The sequence below is a fragment of the Triturus cristatus genome, chromosome 6 (genome assembly GCF_964204655.1).
Source record: "Triturus cristatus chromosome 6, aTriCri1.1, whole genome shotgun sequence".
Classification (NCBI taxonomy): domain Eukaryota; kingdom Metazoa; phylum Chordata; class Amphibia; order Caudata; family Salamandridae; genus Triturus; species Triturus cristatus.
This window is the reverse complement of record NC_140589.1, coordinates 1,025,118,019-1,025,136,096: the sequence shown is the minus strand read 5'-3', so window position 1 is coordinate 1,025,136,096 and position 18,078 is coordinate 1,025,118,019. Positions and strand designations below refer to the sequence as shown.

Below are 18,078 nucleotides of genomic sequence, written 5' to 3'. Positions count from 1 at the left end.
TTGACCTCCTGGTAATCAATGCAACATTGGTACTAATGGCCGTGACAAATGAAACAGTACCAAGGGTAATGCAAAACACTCTAGAGTCAATTATGATCAGACTTAAAGTTACAAAAAGTGTTTAAAAGCCCAAAACTGCCAGGAGGCAATAACAAGTACACAAATTGACACAGAAGCCCACGCCCAGTGAAATTGTAGTCAGCTTATTTTTTTTTTTTTAATGTTCTTTGATAGTAACCATGTATTTTTATCTGGTGTTTTTAACTGGTTTTATACGAAACTGTAACAATTGTAATGATTTTAAATAATCACAACCAATAAACATTCATTCATCCAGTCATTCATTGGTGGTCCTGTATGAAAAGCTGTATTTCCAATCAGTTGATAGTTCTTTTATTTTGTATGTTGCTACCACAATTCCACCATGTATCACTATTACCTCAATTCACCTTCACAGTGCTGTCTTTTATGGAGCACCTACGAGTCATTTACTTTTGTTTTGATTAGGCACTAGGCATGGGCAGTGTGGTTAGCTGCCCAGGGCGAACAAAATGGGTCCCACTTCTCTGTGAAATGCCGCCCTATCAGTCAAGTAGTTGGGGAGCAGCGCACTCGAATTGGCTTACTTTACAATTCAGTTGTAGTTGATGATATAGGTGCTGCAGTGTTATGCTCGCTATCGGGTATTTAAGCAAGGAAGAAAGAGAACACCCAACTGATGGTTGACACTGCGCACAGTGCTGGGGGTGACTAAGACCCTAGACTGGTAACCACATTGACATAAAAAATGGTCAAACACAACAGTCCGAATCAAACGAACATATATTGATTCATATATGTAGTAGATAAATACAAAGATTGACAATCCATTAATATAATATAACAATTATTTATAGTCATCAACCTAATGCATTTCTGACAAAGCATAAATATGATACATAGTACATTTGTTTGATCACATGATGGTGAGCCCAATGCATTTCGGGACTTTGGTGTCCCTTCGTCAGGGGCAATCTGCAAACAAAAAGGAACATAATGATCATGGATATTAGTAAAACCTAAGGTTTACATTACATGATACTCAATGGTAAACATCACTGATTATGTAGCTACCAACAGTGAATTACCCTAAGTGGGTCCTCAAAACAACGTGCCACTGTTAATCAGGCTATGCAAGGAGTGTAAGATTCTATATAAAGTAGAAAGGTAACGTCACCCAAAGGTGTAAGGGCACCATAGTAGTGTTGGTGGACAAAGTTTGAACTGCTAGAGGAAAAAATAGTGCCGAAGAGAGGTTGGTGAAGGAATGGAGTAAGCATGGCGAGTGAGCCTCACCTCATGTACTATGCCGCTAGGACCTCAATGAGGAAATAATCATGACTACCGGACAACAACGCTGTTGTATTGAAAGAAAGGAAAAAACATGAGGAACGGAAATAATGCTATCCAGTGTGAATCATGGTCGGAACGGAATAAACCCCACTTACCAACAATTCTGAACATGGAGCCGCGAGGGTGAGAACTGCAAGCAAAGAAGCATGAAGTAAACAAGAGTGCTGGGAGGGGTACGACAAAGTAATTAAGTATAAGTAGGAAGGACACATGGATGGGCTAAGTACTTACTAATGTGGTGCAAGAAGCGTAGCGTGGACCGTAGTGACGGGAAGCGTCCGATACCGGAGAGAGATCCTCGAGTTCAAACCACACGCCATTAAATGCAACCAGAACGGAAGGACTAGTGCGAATGCGGACTTCCGGGGTATAGTTAAGCTAGAAACAGGACTGACAGGGATCGCCATGATGGAAAGGTACAGCGTGACTAAGACACGAGAGAGGAGCCAGAGATCGGATACCAAAGATATAACAGGGAATGCGAATACAAATGGAGTGAAATAAATGAATAAATGAAAAAAGGAAAAGATAAAATAACAAAATATATAAAAACAATAATAAGAAGCCTGAGATGAAAATTAGAAAACGAGAGCCCTATGAGGTGGGGCCGTGCATCGTATAAGAAGCCTCAACGGATACAATGAACAAATGAGGAAGGGGGATATGAATGCTTAGTGAGTCCATAAAATAGTAAAGGACGTGGTGAGATGTTATGAAGAGGTGTCTAAATATGAAGAGTGACAAGAATGAATAAAGGACTCAAGTGTGGGCAATGGACGAGAAGGTCGAATGCTAGCGGGCAATGTACATGCAAAGAAAGACAATCCTATACAAATGCAGCCATTGAATAATGTAAAAAGATACGCTTAAGATAAGAAGAGAGGGTGAGTGTAGTGAGAAGGCGGATGACGAGTGAGAGTCTGTGGGGAATGATATGGGTGCTGTGTGGGAATAATGTGGTGAGAAGGATAGCGAACCCCAGAGTGTTGAAGGATACACTAAGAATTCGTGAGCTGAGAGTTGTTGAGGAGAATGTCTACAAAAAACATGACAAATCTAGACGATCGTTAAGACCAAATGGAGCCATGGTGTGCAATTTCTGAATCCAAAAGATTTCTTTGCGTAGTAGTAGATTAGTAATGTCAACCCCTGGCCTGACTTTAATGGTTTCAATGATTTGGAAGCGAAGTTGTGAGATTGTATGATGAGCTTCTGTCCAATGAATAGCAAGGCTTGAGGTAGTGTTTTTGTTTCTAATCCTGGATTTATGTTCCGTGATACGAGTTTTAATTTTACGTTCAGTTTTCCCTACATATGCCTTTCCACAAGGGCATTTAATGCAGTAGATGGCGTGTGAGGTATTGCAGTCACTAGTATGTTTCAGTGGTATCTTGGAACCAGATGAAGGATGAGTGAGGATATTGCCTGTAATTACATTATTACAATGCACGCATGCTTGACATTTACGTGTCCCATGGTACATACTCAGTTTTTCAGTAGCTGTAGTAGGTTTCAAAAGAGAGCGTAGATTCCTACCTCTAGTGTACGCGAACATGGGTTTCTCTTGGAAGAGATTTTGGAAGTCTTGTTCTTGTTGGAGGAGTTCCCACCGAGAGTGGATGATGTTCTTGATTTTAGAAGATGTAGTGGAGAAACTGCTGACAAATACCAATCTTTGTTGGGAAGTACGTGGTTGTGGTTTCAGGAGGTCGTGCCGTTTAGCCATGGCTTTCGTTAGGCAATTAGTTAATACTTCCTGAGGGTAACCTCTTGCTGAGAAACGTTTGGAAGTTTCAAGTAGTTCAAACGAGCTGTTAGCTGTGTCAGAGCAAATTCTGCGTATCCTTATGAACTGGGATAATGGCAAATTCATAATGAGGTTGCGTGGATGGAAGCTTGAAAAAGTTAAGACTGTTTCGATCTGTTGGTTTGTGAAAAACTGTCGTTTTGAAATGGTTCGAGGCCGTTTTGCTCACTTGTACATCCAGGTAGTGGATAGTGTCCTCATTGATGGAATATGTGAGTTGAATATGAGGGTTGGTACTGTTGAGTGACTCAATCATTGTGGTGAAGGACGATATGGTGTCATTCCAAATCAGAAAGATATCGTCAATGTAACGATAATACAGGATGATTTTTGTCCACCAATCAAGGTTAGAGATGTTATCTTGCTCGTATTGTGCCATGTAGATATTCGCATAGGCTGGAGCTCCCGAAAATCCCATTGATGTTCCATTCAGTTGGGCATAGAATTGGTGTTGATATTCAAAATAACTGTTGTGGAGGCAAAACTTGAGAAGTTGAAGAATGAAAATGTTGTCAGTGTCAATATCCTCCATTTTAAGAAGCGCCCATTCCACTGCATCGAGCCCTGCAGCATGTGGGATCGAGGTATAAAGTGCTGTCACATCGATGGTGCAGAGATAAATGGAACTTTGGGGGTCAATCGTGACCTGTTGTAGGACTTGAAGGAAATGTGTTGTGTCTTTAAGATAGGTCCTCCATGTTTGTACAAACTTTTGTAAGTAGCGATCCAAAAATTTCCAGATGGGGTCAAAAATGGACCCACAACCAGACACTATTGGGCGAAATGGTGGGTCATTTGGGTTCTTATGTATTTTCGGAATCATGTACAGATGAGGCCGTTGTGGGTTGGTGGTCATTAGGTAAAGACGTTTGGCGTTGTCAATCTATTCATTATCGTATGCCGTCTTGAGTATTGAGTTAAGCAAGTCTTGAAGTTGCACAGTGGGATCACATGGAAGTAGCATATAGGTGTTAGTGTCAGAGACATGTGATGATACTTTCAAATGATAATACTCAGAGTCCATGACCACTATGGCGCCTCCTTTGTCAGCCGGTTGTATTGCGATCAATGGATTGTTTGCCAGGTTCTGGATGATGTTGCGTTCGTACTTAGAGATGTTACTGTGATGCTTTGGTCGATAATTAAGCTTTTCCAAATCCTTGTTGACCAGCGTTTCAAAACTGTCCAGGGTCTTGTGAGAGGAAGGTGGCATAAATGTACTTCTGGGCTTAAATTGTTGTTGGATTGGTTCTCTATCTTGCTGAGTAGTCATCACAACATTGTTGAAGAAGTGCTTCAATCGGATGGTACGCATAAATTTGAAAAATTCACCCTGTGTCTGGAGATGAGTGGTGTGGGATGTGGGTACAAACGATAATCCACGTCCAAGTAGGGATTTTTCTTGGTCATTGAGCATGTAGGATGATATGTTGATGACTAGTTCACTGTTTTCCTGCTTCGTAAGGACGTTCCACTTCCTTCCTTTCCCTCTCCGGGTTTTTCGTGCGTTGTTGGTTTGGATGAATCTGGTTGGGATGGGGGAGGCCCGTGATCCATGGCCTGTGATAAAAAAAAGACGTGGAAGGAGTAGAAGAGGCAGACGTTGTACCAGTTGACGTGGTAGCTGATGAGGTGGAAGGGCCAGCTTGTTGAGTAAGAATAACTGCTGAAACAGGTGTGCTGCCAATGGTAGTGTCTTTGTCTGACACCAGACTTTCATCGGAAGATGTGGGTGTTTTCTTGGTGTCAAACCGTTTACGCGTGTATATTTCAGCCCAAGTATAAACTTCATTCAGTTTGTAGTCAATGGTATCTCGCCTATATTTTCGTAATTTGCCTTCTTGCAATTCTCTTTCATAGTTGTCAAGCTTCTGATTAAGGACTTCCAATTGTAGTTTCCAAGAATCAGTCAGCCATCCTGCTCCTCCAGTGCCCGCCCCAATCAGATCACATTACAAATGTGTTTTTTAAAGGAGTCGTCTTGACCTCCTTCGTCCAAGGGTGTGGTGGTATTCCGGTGGTGAAGTGATGGGGGGACGGAAACAGTGGGTGGGGAAATTGGCGGCAGCAGCAAGCCAATAATCGCATTGTCGAAGAACATCGGGGCAGGGCAGCGCCTCTTAAAAATCTTCCCTGAAGTATGGCCTACCCTCTCAGTTTTGCGTTGTCAGACATCAGAAGGGTGCCTTTGTTCCAAGGACCAGCTGGGGGTCTCCTCACCATTATCAGGGGAGGAGAGCGAGCAGGTAGAAAAGGCTGGCACAGCAGTGCAGTGTTTAGCAAAGCCTGGTCCTTGAAGCACTGTCCCAGGCTGCAAGGTACAGATATGGGGCTCCCTTTCCTGGGCCTTGCAGCAATTATCCAGTGTTGTGAGGCCAAGGACAGGGGGCACTCTCACCTTGGTCTCTGCACTACTCTATTGCTGTGAAGCCCAGGGGATGAAACTCCCTTGCCTTGAGGCACATCGGAGTAGGGACCCAGGTAGAAGAAGTCCTGGTGTCTGCTCCAAATCCAGAGATTCTGGGCAAATCATAACATTTCTTTATGCCTAAAAAAAATATATATTTGAGCATTTGCAATGTTATTGGTACGAGTGTAAATGGCATCAAAGATCTTGGGCAGAATTTGTGCTATGTAGAAATGAAAAAAAAAAAGAAGAAGAACTACAACGCCGTGTCACAGTCATCTCATATGCTGGCACTGTGCATCATACATGACTAGTGAATCTCCTGCTGAATGGATGGGTGAAAAGGTGGCTGGATGGGTGAAAAGGATGGATGGCTGATTAAAAATATGGATGAATAAGTTAAAGGCAAGACGGATGGATGGATGGAGTGAAAGGGTGGATGGATGGATGAGAGAAATGATGGAGGAGCGAAACAGTAGACAGATGAGTAAAAGGGGGGGGATGTAAGGATGGATGGGTGAAAGATTGGATATGGGAAAGGGTAGACTGCTGAAAGGTGGATGGATTACTGAAAGGGTGGAGGGACAGAGTGAAAGGGTGGAGGGACAGAGTGAAAGGGTGGAGGGACAGAGTGAAAGGGTGGAGGGACAGAGTGAAAGGGTGGAACATACGAGGGAAAGGATGGATGTAATTGTGGGTGAGTCAAAGAATTGATTGATGAATGAAAGGGAGGGTGGAGAGAAGAAGAAAAGATGGATGGATAAGTGAAAGGGTGAATGGATGGACTGATGAGTGAATGGATGGGCGGATTGGTGAAAACGTAAATGAATGGATGTGGGAAAGGATGAAGTGAAAGTGTGGGTGGATGGATGGGTGATAGGATGGATGGATGAGTGAAAGGGTGGATCAGGGGTGTGGAATTTAATAAAACATCTACCTGTCCATGGGGCAGGTTGCTTCATAAAGCTACTTGTCCTGTAACAAAATCCACTTGTCCCTTTTGTGCCATGTAATATGGCGACAAATTATGGCAGCAATCTCATTATATAAGAGCTCTGAAAGAGCCTCCCTGATTCTGCCAGGGTTCTTTCAATACTAGGGTTTGAATACTAGCAATTCCCGTATGTTGCCACGTTTCCGCAGATCTGCATACTGGGGATGAAGGTAATGGTAAGCAACAGTTCCACGGTTGGATGCCCTTTAATCTATGCAAACCTACTAACTTGCATGCTTTAAGGGTTTTCACCAACTCTTCTCTAATCTTTTCCCATACTGAGAACGGTTAGAAATTTACTCCGGACAATGGCAGACATAAAACTTCTTTCAGGGTTGGGAAACAAATTGATTGGAGGAAAAGTGGACTTTCAAATCTACACACCTGTATATTTGCTCATGCTAAAATGCAGTTCACAAATATTTTCTAGAAGTACTATTTCTTGGCTTACTTCTGTAAAGTCTTGTGAATTCATTGAAGTCGTTTATATGCACTTAATTCAAGGACATGGGTGGACTTTTAAGACTTTATTTAATAATTGGGCCCCTAATTAGGTCTGGTTAACCATGACCTTTTGTGTTTATTAAAGTGCTTTATCTCGCTCTATCGGCTAGCTTCACTGTGAGTGACTGCATTCTGTACTTTCACAAGGAGCATACCGACACATAGTCCTTTTGTTCACTGCCAGAAACTACTGTGGCAATGTATGCTATTTGAGACCAAAACAACTTTTGCCAATGTTTGTTATAATGGAGAGGGCCCAGCAGCTCCAGCACCAGTAAGGTTTTGCAAAAACCATGCCAAAACAAGTCACAGATTGACAAAACCAAAAGGCTGACCAACAATTTTAGACCTACTGGCTTTACCAATGCTTGTTTATTTTTATGTTTCCCATACTCTTATTAAAACTGGTCATACTGACTTTCCATTATGAATATTATTGAAAAAACTTGCACATATCTACACATTTTACTAAATGATGCCGCAAAGAAATGGTACAGTAACATTTACAGTAGTTTAGCAAAATATTTTCTCATTTTTCTGTGAACATTTTATTTTGAAAGCAAAGAATCAACAATCTTGCTTTCAAGCTTATGCACATATTTGCATCTAACCAGAGAGCATTTGGGGAGCAGAATACATAGCCTCATATTGCTAAACAATGAAAATGTGTGCGCACATTTTTATACTGGAACCACTGTCAGTAGTGCAGTCTGAGCTTACAACATTTACTTAGAGCGCTCACCCCAACAATAAAGGCTTTGCATTAATTAACCATAAATATAAGTGTGAACAGCATTATAACATGGATACAAATATTACCTTAAATGCAGGCAATGTCTTATCCAGATCCATAATGTGGTTCTGTAGACTGGCAGCCAAGGTGTTTGTGCTGTAGGGGGCTTGGGCTTTTTGTCCCAATGACAAAATACACATGAAAACGTGTTGCCCTTGACCCCAAACAATATGCCCCGGGCGTCGGGCTATAGGAATTCTACACCCCTGATGGATCAATGAAATGGTGGATGGCGAGATGGATGGAATGCATTTGGAGAAGGATGAATAGCTTTGGATATGAATGGGCAATGAACGGACAGACTGGTGAAAGACTGAATGATGGATGAAAGAACGGACAACAGAATATAAAGGTGAAATGTTGGATATCAGCGGGTGGATGGATGAGACAAAAAACAACTTCTGGGTTCTGAAAGCAAAACCCAATTGCTGATATTGTTTCTTTGTCCATGTGATACAAAGGTCTAAACTCTTATCTCATAGCAGCGGCAGAAATAAACAGCACTGGTATACTGATGCAACAAACACACATAATTGTGCAAACACACGACAAAGCTGTCCACTGCCTTGTCTTCACAACTGGCTTCACTAACGGTTCCAAAAAAAAAAAAAAAAGCATCATCAAACTTTGTTTACAATTTCACATTAAAAGGAATTTATATCAAAACTGTAACTTCCACTAGCACAGACTTCCACTAAATGTAGTCTTAAGTTGCTTCTTTATAGCACACGTAAGTAGTTCATCCTGCTGTTATTTCCTTGTAATCTGGAACTTGCCTTTTTTCATTTTTCCATCATAAATGCAGAAGTACTTATCCAAATGAAAAAAAAAACAAATAAATAAAAAAAAAAAAAACGATGTATTAGTTTGAGAATTCCAAATACTGACATTTAAAAAGCCTTTTCGGTACAGGGGTGAATTGAACCCTTCTTTGATGCAGCCTTGCATAGAGGTGATGCGCTGGTCAATAATACAATCTTTGCTTTGTTTCTACAGAACTCTGCTGCCTTTTTTTTTTTAGGTCTGGCCTGTGATTTGTAAGGCTTTCAGATCAAAAGTGAAAAAGGTACATGTATTTGAACTCAACTTTATTTCGCTATACCCTGTTGCATAATTGTTTACAATAGTGAAGCCTTTCCATTAATTTTCTGCAATGGTCTGGAGCGTTTATCCAGGGCCGGTCCTAGGATATGTGGGGCCCCGGGCAGAATAGGAACATGTGAGGCCCCTAAGCAGAGACGACGTGGAATCGGATCGGGACTGCTAAGGGAAGTTTTTTGGTTTTTTTAATAATTAAAATTAAACCAACACCCCGCAACCCCCACACCCACGACTCATGCCGGCGGCGACTGGGTTTTGTCAATGGTTGTTAGCTGTTTAAGCTAAATGAGTAACAACAATAAATTATTTTCCATTCCCCTTGTTGTTTTGACCAATAAGTAGCTCCTTCATACACATTTGCATAGAATCACAACTGGAATGCAGGACCATTGCTCTTTGTGCTCTGCAGAGAGACCATATTTTGAATGATCATGTAATCTGAACATCTTCTTGACCCACAGACAGGCACAGTGTGAAAGTTCTACTGCCTGCAGCCTCAACTCCAAGGTGCTCAACTGTAGCCTGTTATAAACACCTGGAGGCGACTCAGTACAAAGGGAGCATCATCCAAGAGTAATATGCTGTGAGATGAAATACAGAAACAGCCAAATTATGCAGCATAATCCTGCACATTTTGAAATAGTATTACTTCACTTTTTTGCCATTTTAAAACTTGGTAACACTGTCTGGGCACTGGTTGCACCCCATTAGTACCAATTTAACACCCAAATTTAGCAGTAGGAAACAGAAAGTTGACTATTTCAGCTTTTCAAAGGGCCTTCCCACATGCAGCAAGACGTGTCATGCATTTTTAGTAACTTTTGAACCGTTTGAGATAGAAAGCAATTTTGTAGTTAAAATCTGTAGATTATGCAGCAGATGATCGATTATGTGGCAAATGCGGCAAATGCATTATTTTGCAGAAATCGCCACCACCGCACAATCGCATAATTCCAGTGGCCCTGCCTAACATGCAGCATCAGACTGGGACAGAAAATAGGCCCAGTACCAAAATAAAAGGGGCCCCTATTAGTGAGTTAATTAGCTAGAAAAGTGTGCCATGTTTGCAAACTAGTGCAGTTTTAAACCTTGAAGATATGCTGTGTACATTTTTTGTAGTGAGACTTCACCGATGTGCGTTTGGTGCAGGCAATGTTTGCTTTAATATCATAAAAATCAATAGTAAAATCCGGCTCACCTGACCATAAAGCAGGTCAACAACTAGCCAAAACAAGCATTGGCATAACCAATAGGTCTCGCTTTTGGGATCTTACAAGTATTTAGTTTTGCAGCACAATATCCTTGGTGCAACAACATCAGCTGTTGCATGGCTAAACCTTGTACCTTATAAATGTTTAGCCATGCAACAGTTGATGTTGCATCAAGGATATTGCGCTGGATAACTAAACACTTACAAGGTCCCAAAGGCGAGACCTATTGGCTATGCCAATGCTTGTTTAGCGATGTTGTGCAGCATGGATAAAGAGGAACCCCCCCATTTAAAAACAAATGCTATTATGCAGTTGCAGCAGCTGTGTCATTTTGTAGGTAAAAGCACAACACATGAACGCATCTACAGCGAGCGTGTGAAGTTTTTTATTTTTTATTTACTGATCCAAGTTGTACTGGTACATAAAGAAAAATAAAGCAGTGCCAAAGCTTTTTTTTTTTTTTTGAGGCAGGTGGAGGGAAATAACGAAAGCAGGGCTCAGAAGCAACACGCAGAGTACTGGTGCGGGAAAGATCAGAGGATGGGTTCAGAAGCAACATGGATGGCGGCTGGAAAAGAAGGGCGAGAGAGAGCAACATGGAGCACGTGAGAACAGAAGCACATGGGAGAAAGAGAGCAATGTGGAACGGGTAGAAGCACACAGGAAAAAAGCATTGCCACTGCAATAGGTCTTGCACTAACATTATTTTGAGCTACTGTTATTGTAAATGTCTTTTTTTGTTTTTCTTTTGTAAAACATAAAAGGCATTGTAATTTAAAATGCCAATAGCTAAACGTTTTGTAAATGCGGAACCTATTGTATTGCATTTACAGGAGTGTGAGCTCATTTTCCAGGTGGAGGCGTGGGTTAAAATTGAGCATTTGCCCAAACTGTATCTAGTGTTTTCAGTGGGCAGCTCTTCTGTTGCTCCTCAGTAGATGCTATGGGACGTGCTTAAATGTCATTAGTCATTCACAAGTCAAAGGAACCAGCCTGTGTGAAAACAGTTTCCTCAGGTTGATGGATGCCACAGAGACAGGGTGAAGCAAAGGAGCGCTGAGCCAGCAATATCCACTGAGACGAAACATGCATGTATTTTTTTTGCATATTTATATAGTGCGAACTCAATCCGAAGGTATTGGAGCGCTTTACATGAGCACCGTATTCACATTACACATTCAGGCACAGGGAGATTAAGTGATTTGTCCAGAATCACAGGATGTGGACGCTACCTCGAGGCTCGAACTCTGGTTTCCAGCACCAAAGTCAGCAGCGTAGCCGACGGACCACATCCTCTCCCAATAATGTGGGCTGTATTCTAAGCAAGGACAGAGGCCTTCTGTTGCTGCAGTGATGTACCTTCGAAGCAGGCCATCTTATCGCCAGCTCCCACTTTCCCCTTCACTTCCTAGTGGCGAGAAAATACACCAGAGACTTGGTGAGTATTATTTTTCTGAAGAAACGCCAGGGAGGCCATGATGCAAGGTGCTGCTCGAAACTATATTAATGCAATAATCCACCAACGCAATTGACATTCAAGATGCAGCAGCGCTATTTAATGCCACAGGACTTCAGCCACACTACCACACAGGATCAGCAGTCCAAGGCGCTACTGTGCTGTTACGGTGAGGAGTAAGTGAGGTAGGGACTGATGAAAGAACAAGAGAACCAATAAAAATAAGAATAGGAAAGGAAAATATGTACATGCACTAGAGCACTAGTGCGCTCAGGAGATAAGAGAAACAAAGGAAACGGCAATACTAATAGTTTACCTCAACTGCAGGCACACGCTAATCGCGTGGAGCAGAGAAAAGAACAGTTCTGAGCAACCTCTGCAGGCACAAGAAAAAGGAATAAAAATTGAATATGCATTAATGCAAAGAGCCTTGAATGGGGGGGCAGTAGCCAATGAACCAACAATAGAAAAAATAATGAAAAAAGGAGAAAGTATCAGGTGGGAAAAGTAACGAATACCGGGGCTTACCGTAGATGCAAATCTGGTGGGAACATAAGATACTCCTGTGGTCATAAGCCGTGATACAAGCAGAATAAGATGAATGAAAGCTCAAAACAATAAGGGCTGCAACTCCAGATGGCGATTTCCTAGCGACGGATACTCAGGGGGGGGGGGGGGGGGGATCCCCACATACCAATGTGGGGGCTGTATTTAAAAAGAGAGTGGAATCCCCAGCTAAGGCATCAACAAAGAACCTAGTGACAGAATGGAAAAAGCCATAAGCCGCATTAAGGGACCTGCTCAAATAGTGGTATGTGTGTCAGGCATCCAATAGAGTAGCCAACAATGCAAAAAAACAAGCATTGGCCACGCGTGCGAGACGCCATATGTGGTGGGGGAGAGGGAGAAGCGGGAGTGTTGAATGCGCTCGCAGCCAAAGCTTGGAAAACAAGCATTGGCCGCGCAATGCGGGCGGAAGAAGTGAAAGCTCCAGGTGGCGCTGAAAGCTGCCGGCTGCACACGCTCGCGTGAACGCAAGCGCTAGGCCGTGTGGCAGCACTTTCAAAACCCGTACACTAAATTATCGGCCAGATCAGCGCATGATCAGGCGAGACCTAAAAACGTCCTTCATACTGACCTGACAGCAGGGATGAAAAAAAAATGGGGGCGTCTTGCAAAGGAGAGTTGCTGATGTAATTAAGGGTGTGGTTGAAAAACCATGTAAGCTATATAAATCTGTGCTTAGCATAGTCTGCCACCTGACTGGTATTTTGATGCCTCCGTCATTGCCTCCAGAAAAATATTGCAACAAGTGAAATTACACCTACAACAAGCCAGGGCTATTGGCTTTGTCAGTGGTAATTAGTTGCATAAGATGAATAAGCAACGTCTACGACTTCCTTGTATATAATATTGAATGCTGCAGTTCTGACGTGAGACTGTGAAAGAATTATAACAAGTCTGTTTTAAGTTTCATTGAAGGTAGCGCAGGGGGCACTGCTGCAGAGTTAAGATTAGTTTTTTCACTCTGAGGGTGAGGGCAAAAATGGAGAGCGGGCCCGTCTCATCACCTGCTTTTCAGAACTTTCATTCATCATGCAGAAACTGGTTCAATGTATTTGCAGGCAAACTTAAGGACATGAATATAGGGCCCCTTTTGAATGTCGATTTTAATTCATTACCGGGTCTGAGACTTGAGTGACCCAGCACACTTTAAACCTGCTCCATCCACTTTTACACACTGATTCTGCTCCTCTGCCTGCACCCGTCTCACTGCAATACACACACCTATCTGCTCCCCCCCACTCTATTCAGTGTGTCTTACCTCTTTAATCAACCTCTCTGCTCCCTTTCCACTTGTGCTAGGTGAGCAGTTTCCATTGTGATGCGCCATCATCGCCATTTAATCTTTTGCTCTGCGCCCAACAAGATATTCTGCTTTTCAGTGATACAGGGCCACTTCACAGCAAGGACACTTAAATAAACTGTCTAATTGGTGTCATCAACATGGAGATGCAGCCATTAGACCCACTGAGACAGGCCTGCAGGGGAAAATGTTCAAACAAAGAAAACATAAACTCTTAGAGGGCCCCCTGTGCCTCAATAGCGTGGAATATTTAAACGTGCACGGCCCCATGGCTGCAAGCAGGCGCGGGGCCCTGGGCAGCTGCCCACGCCTAGCGCCGGCCCTGCTTTTATCCTACACTAATCTTGAAAGAATCGTTTAACATTGAGTCACATTGTGCAACGAAATCCATCTTTGTGAGACCTGTGCGTGCCTTTTCCGTTAAATGCGACTAATGTCATCCACTTTATACAGATTTAAAGTAGATGGACTTACTACATGTGGGTATTTATCTTTTTATCCACGTCACTGATATCCACAATAGGTCACTTCAGCGATACCAAAGAAGATTAATAGTCTTGTGATGGCACATGCTAATTAGAGGGGCCTCACATCTCCCATTCGCCAGGGGACCCAAAAAATCCTTGACCGGCCCTGATTGATCTGGTCTAAAGCAGTCAGCGAGTTCCACGTATCAGAATAACAGTTTCACAGTGCTGCTACTGAAAGCCATGAAATTCATACTCCGCAGTGGTAACTCTTCAACAGTCCTATAAAAACAAAATCTAACCGTCATTCATTCAATAACAACACGAGAACTTTCAACGGGGATATTTGAAGCTGAAAGGTGTTGAGTTGTTCGCTGTCTCTGTATTCAGAACCCTATATTTATAAATAGTCATCCTGCCTATTCTATTACAGTCTTGCGATGCCCTCTGGATAGACAATCTCCATTCCCATGCACGGGGGGGGGGGGGTCTCAAGGGGTTGGAGAGATCCTAATTCTATTGCGGTACTATTTAGAAACTTTAAGGCGCTTTCCGTAAACACACTCACCAATAAGTCGACTTTACGTGCCACTCGCAATTTCGATCTGTTCTTCTTGATAATCTTGCTGAGGGTACCTCGAACCACCCTGCGGTTCATTGTGAGCTCAGTCCGGGATGCTAACCTCTAAATTGAAAACAGGAAGTTCGAGCATATTAATAACCCAAACATCCTCATAACCAATGAGCAGAGAGGACCTTGCGTCAACGTCACATTTGACGTCGAGCGTCTCTCTTTAGTGCGCATGCGTAAATGCGGGGACGCAGCGCATCAGTCGGAAACTGTGGTTGCTGATAGATCGCCGATTTAGGCGCGTTCCCTTCTTTTGCAATTGCAGACGCCATTGTTAGGTTTTTAGGTCTCGCTGAGACAGCGAAAGCTGTCTCTTTGAGACATTTTATAAGTGAGTTTTTTAAGTGCTTCCCCTGGCATAGAGCTACAGTGCACGAGGCGTGCACGCGCGCAAAGCAGCCATATGGCTTTACGTCGCTCTCCCTCATAGCCCCTCTCCGCCCCCTTCCCTGCTGCTATTTCACACCAGTTTTCATCAGATCTCCTGCTTCTCTCCCCCACCCCCCACCATCGCGTCTCGCGTGTCCAATGCTTGTCTTTCCTATGTCCTTTCGTTTCTTATATGCAGTACCAACCTTGCTTTCACGCTCCTCCGCCCCTCCCGTCACATCGCGCAGCTTTCACTTTCGCGCGCGGCCAATGCTTGTATCATTAAAGTGAAAGCATGATGGCGACACCTTGTTTCTTATTTGCAGGCACGACGTACTGTGTTACATTCAGCACGCCATGCCCACTTTCTGCCCCGTTTGCCCGCCCCACCACCGTTCCGAGATCGTAACTTTTAATTTTTAAACTGATGCGGCTGTTTACAATGATTGCTGTGGTTTCTGTGCTCTGTGGGACACTGCGCTCAGTAAATACAACAAAAGGAAACGTTTACGCATCTACCAAGAGCTGCTTTTAATACTGTGCACTTAAATCACAACTCACATAAAACGTAGGCGCATACATCCATTTTGAAACGTCGAGATTAATAAACAGGCTAGCCATTTCTAGTACAGAGAGGTATTGAGAGCCATTTGTAATGCAGAGAGGTACTGAGACGTCAGCCAGAATCTAGCATCACCCTTAATGGAACCAACTTGCACGTTCAACCTTAGCACTCAGCTGCTACATCTATGGATAAGAGCTTGCTCAAGCGGTACATTGCAATGTAGCAAAAGTGATGCAAATAGTAAGCACCCTGCTGTTCAGCAGAGTTCATATTCGTCCAAGTGACAGCGTAAATGCAGGATACTAACCCTTTCACGCACTGTTGCTAGCACACACAACACAGCACACATGATGTGCACGAGCAGCGCAACATTCTAAACCAGAGATCCCTTTGCCAACACCGCCTGATGCTGTGCTGTTATGGGGGGGTCAATGGAGATGTGGAGGTGCATGGGAGCCTGTATGGGACGGCACAGCAGAGCTTGGGAAGGCAGCAGTCACTGGTGAATCCAATCATCCTGAAGCCTCCTCCAGCGTATCCCACAGGTGTCCACACCAGCATCCAGTTCCTGGGCTTCATGGGATGCGGCTTTAATTCGAGAAAACATGCATGAGTGGTTGTGGTATGCATTACCGTACTCAAACCTATCTCAAAATTCTGGGTGCCCACCACCCTGGCTTAACCGTTGATATATTATAACATGAATGTACAAAAGCAGGAGGCGCACACAGAGCATGGAACAATATCTCTTTTTTTTAATACAAGCTACAAAAAGCCTTTCTAGTCCTTGATTCAAAAGCAGGCCCAAATGTATAAGCCATCGCATTCGTATCATCAAAGGCACAATGACAACTAGTCTGTACAAGAAAACCTAGTTGGTACAAGCGCTTCAGTCTGAACACGTCTCGCTGAGGGCCCAAATTGTTGATCAGATCTCAATCTTTGTAGAACTAACACTTTGTCCCAGTGTGTCAGACATCCTGTATAGACTGCAAAAACGTCGATTTACTTTTACTTGTGTTCATACACACAAGAGTCCTAATCGCACAGACCCCTGCACCAGCAGTTTTAGCAGGGCATCTTTGTGACTGCTAGCAGGCCACAGTGGCACGATAACGTTCTGCTACAGGGGACTAACAGAACATAAAAGAGAATATAATACACTGACATAAAACATGATTCTTGTGCACATGCAGCTAACAAACCTTTAATGCACACACTCGACAGCTGCACCGGGATCTCTTGCAGATATAGCGGTCATTCAGTAGCACAGCCAGAAGCGACATGCTGAAAGCTGTTTCTATTAAGATTCGCCTTTTTATTTTAATGTGATATTCATTCAAATAGACAAATGTATCCATATATTAGGAATTACGAATTTCCAGAGTTTGTTTTATAAACAAATAAGGACAGGGTTGGAACTATGGAAGAGATATTAATTAAAAATGGACCACGGAAGGGCAACAGTTTTAAAAATGTTAATTTACTTGCACCTTTTTTCTAATAAGTAGAGAGCGGAATCACAACCACCTATTTAATTTTCTAACCCCATTACTACATAGAATCATTGCCTAATCGTAAGCAAGGGCCATCGGAAACGGAGCAACCTTTCGGGTAAGGTCGGGAATGGGGACAAGGACGTGGTATTTCACTAGCCGATGTACTTCTAGGCGCATGATCTCACTTCCAACGCAATTAGCATTTATACTCGGAGCAGAGCACTCACAAACCAGGAAGAGACCCTCCCCCCCCTCCCCAACGGATAGAGCCCGCTCACACCAGATGTGGCCACTAATACTCAGCCCACTGCTATCACATAACCAAGCACGACAAGCATGGATTATTTGTACTTCTTAGAACACGTTACCACAGAGCTACAAGTAAAAGCTCATGAATCGGGTTTATAAATGAAATAAACACTTTCGAAACATTGACTAAAAAGACAACCCCACAATTCACAGCGAAGGAGTTTGGACAAAGAGGAGCATTTCATGGCCCTCGTCCTTGTGGTGGAAGCCCAGGCCCGAAGGAGGCAGCAAGGGCACGAAGCAAGGTCTTCTAGCCGCTGCCTGCCTTGCTGCCTCTGGTGACGATAATCGGGAGAAAGAACCCTCCCGTCGCACCGACCCCCCATCGCACCGCCCTGGCCCCCCCTCAATCCTGCCTCCTCCAAAGAGATGCCATCATATTACGCTATTCCGCAGGGACACAATGGTCCAACGCGGAGACACGTGTTCCTTTATCAGTGTTTGCAGGTGTATGAGACCAACTGGTTCAATTGTGAACCAGGAATGGAATTCCTAAAATTCACGGGCTGCTGAAGAAAGCAGACGACTGCGAGCTTGTGTCCCTGATGACACGGAGTCATCAGGTCACCTTACTTGTAGGGCCCAGAACAGGTAACAAAACGGACAATCAGAGGGAACACCCCCTTATCGTTTCCACGACCACTAGCCAGCACCGGGTGAGCTTGGGGCAAGAAAGATTCAGGAGGGGCACAGACCCTAGTAGAAA

At 43.4% G+C, this 18,078-nt stretch overlaps 1 protein-coding gene across 1 annotated transcript in view; it reads right to left on the bottom strand.

Moving 5' to 3' along the window:
• The window catches only part of CENPW (centromere protein W), a 62,159-nt gene extending 47,440 nt beyond the window's left edge, over positions 1-14,719 (bottom strand). Inside the window, exon 1 of the mRNA XM_085609318.1 lies at positions 14,568-14,719. Coding sequence (XP_085465444.1) covers positions 14,568-14,657 — 90 coding nt within the window. The 5' untranslated portion in view covers positions 14,658-14,719. The remainder of the gene's footprint in view (positions 1-14,567) is intronic.
• Between the last annotated feature and the right edge of the window lie 3,359 nt (positions 14,720-18,078).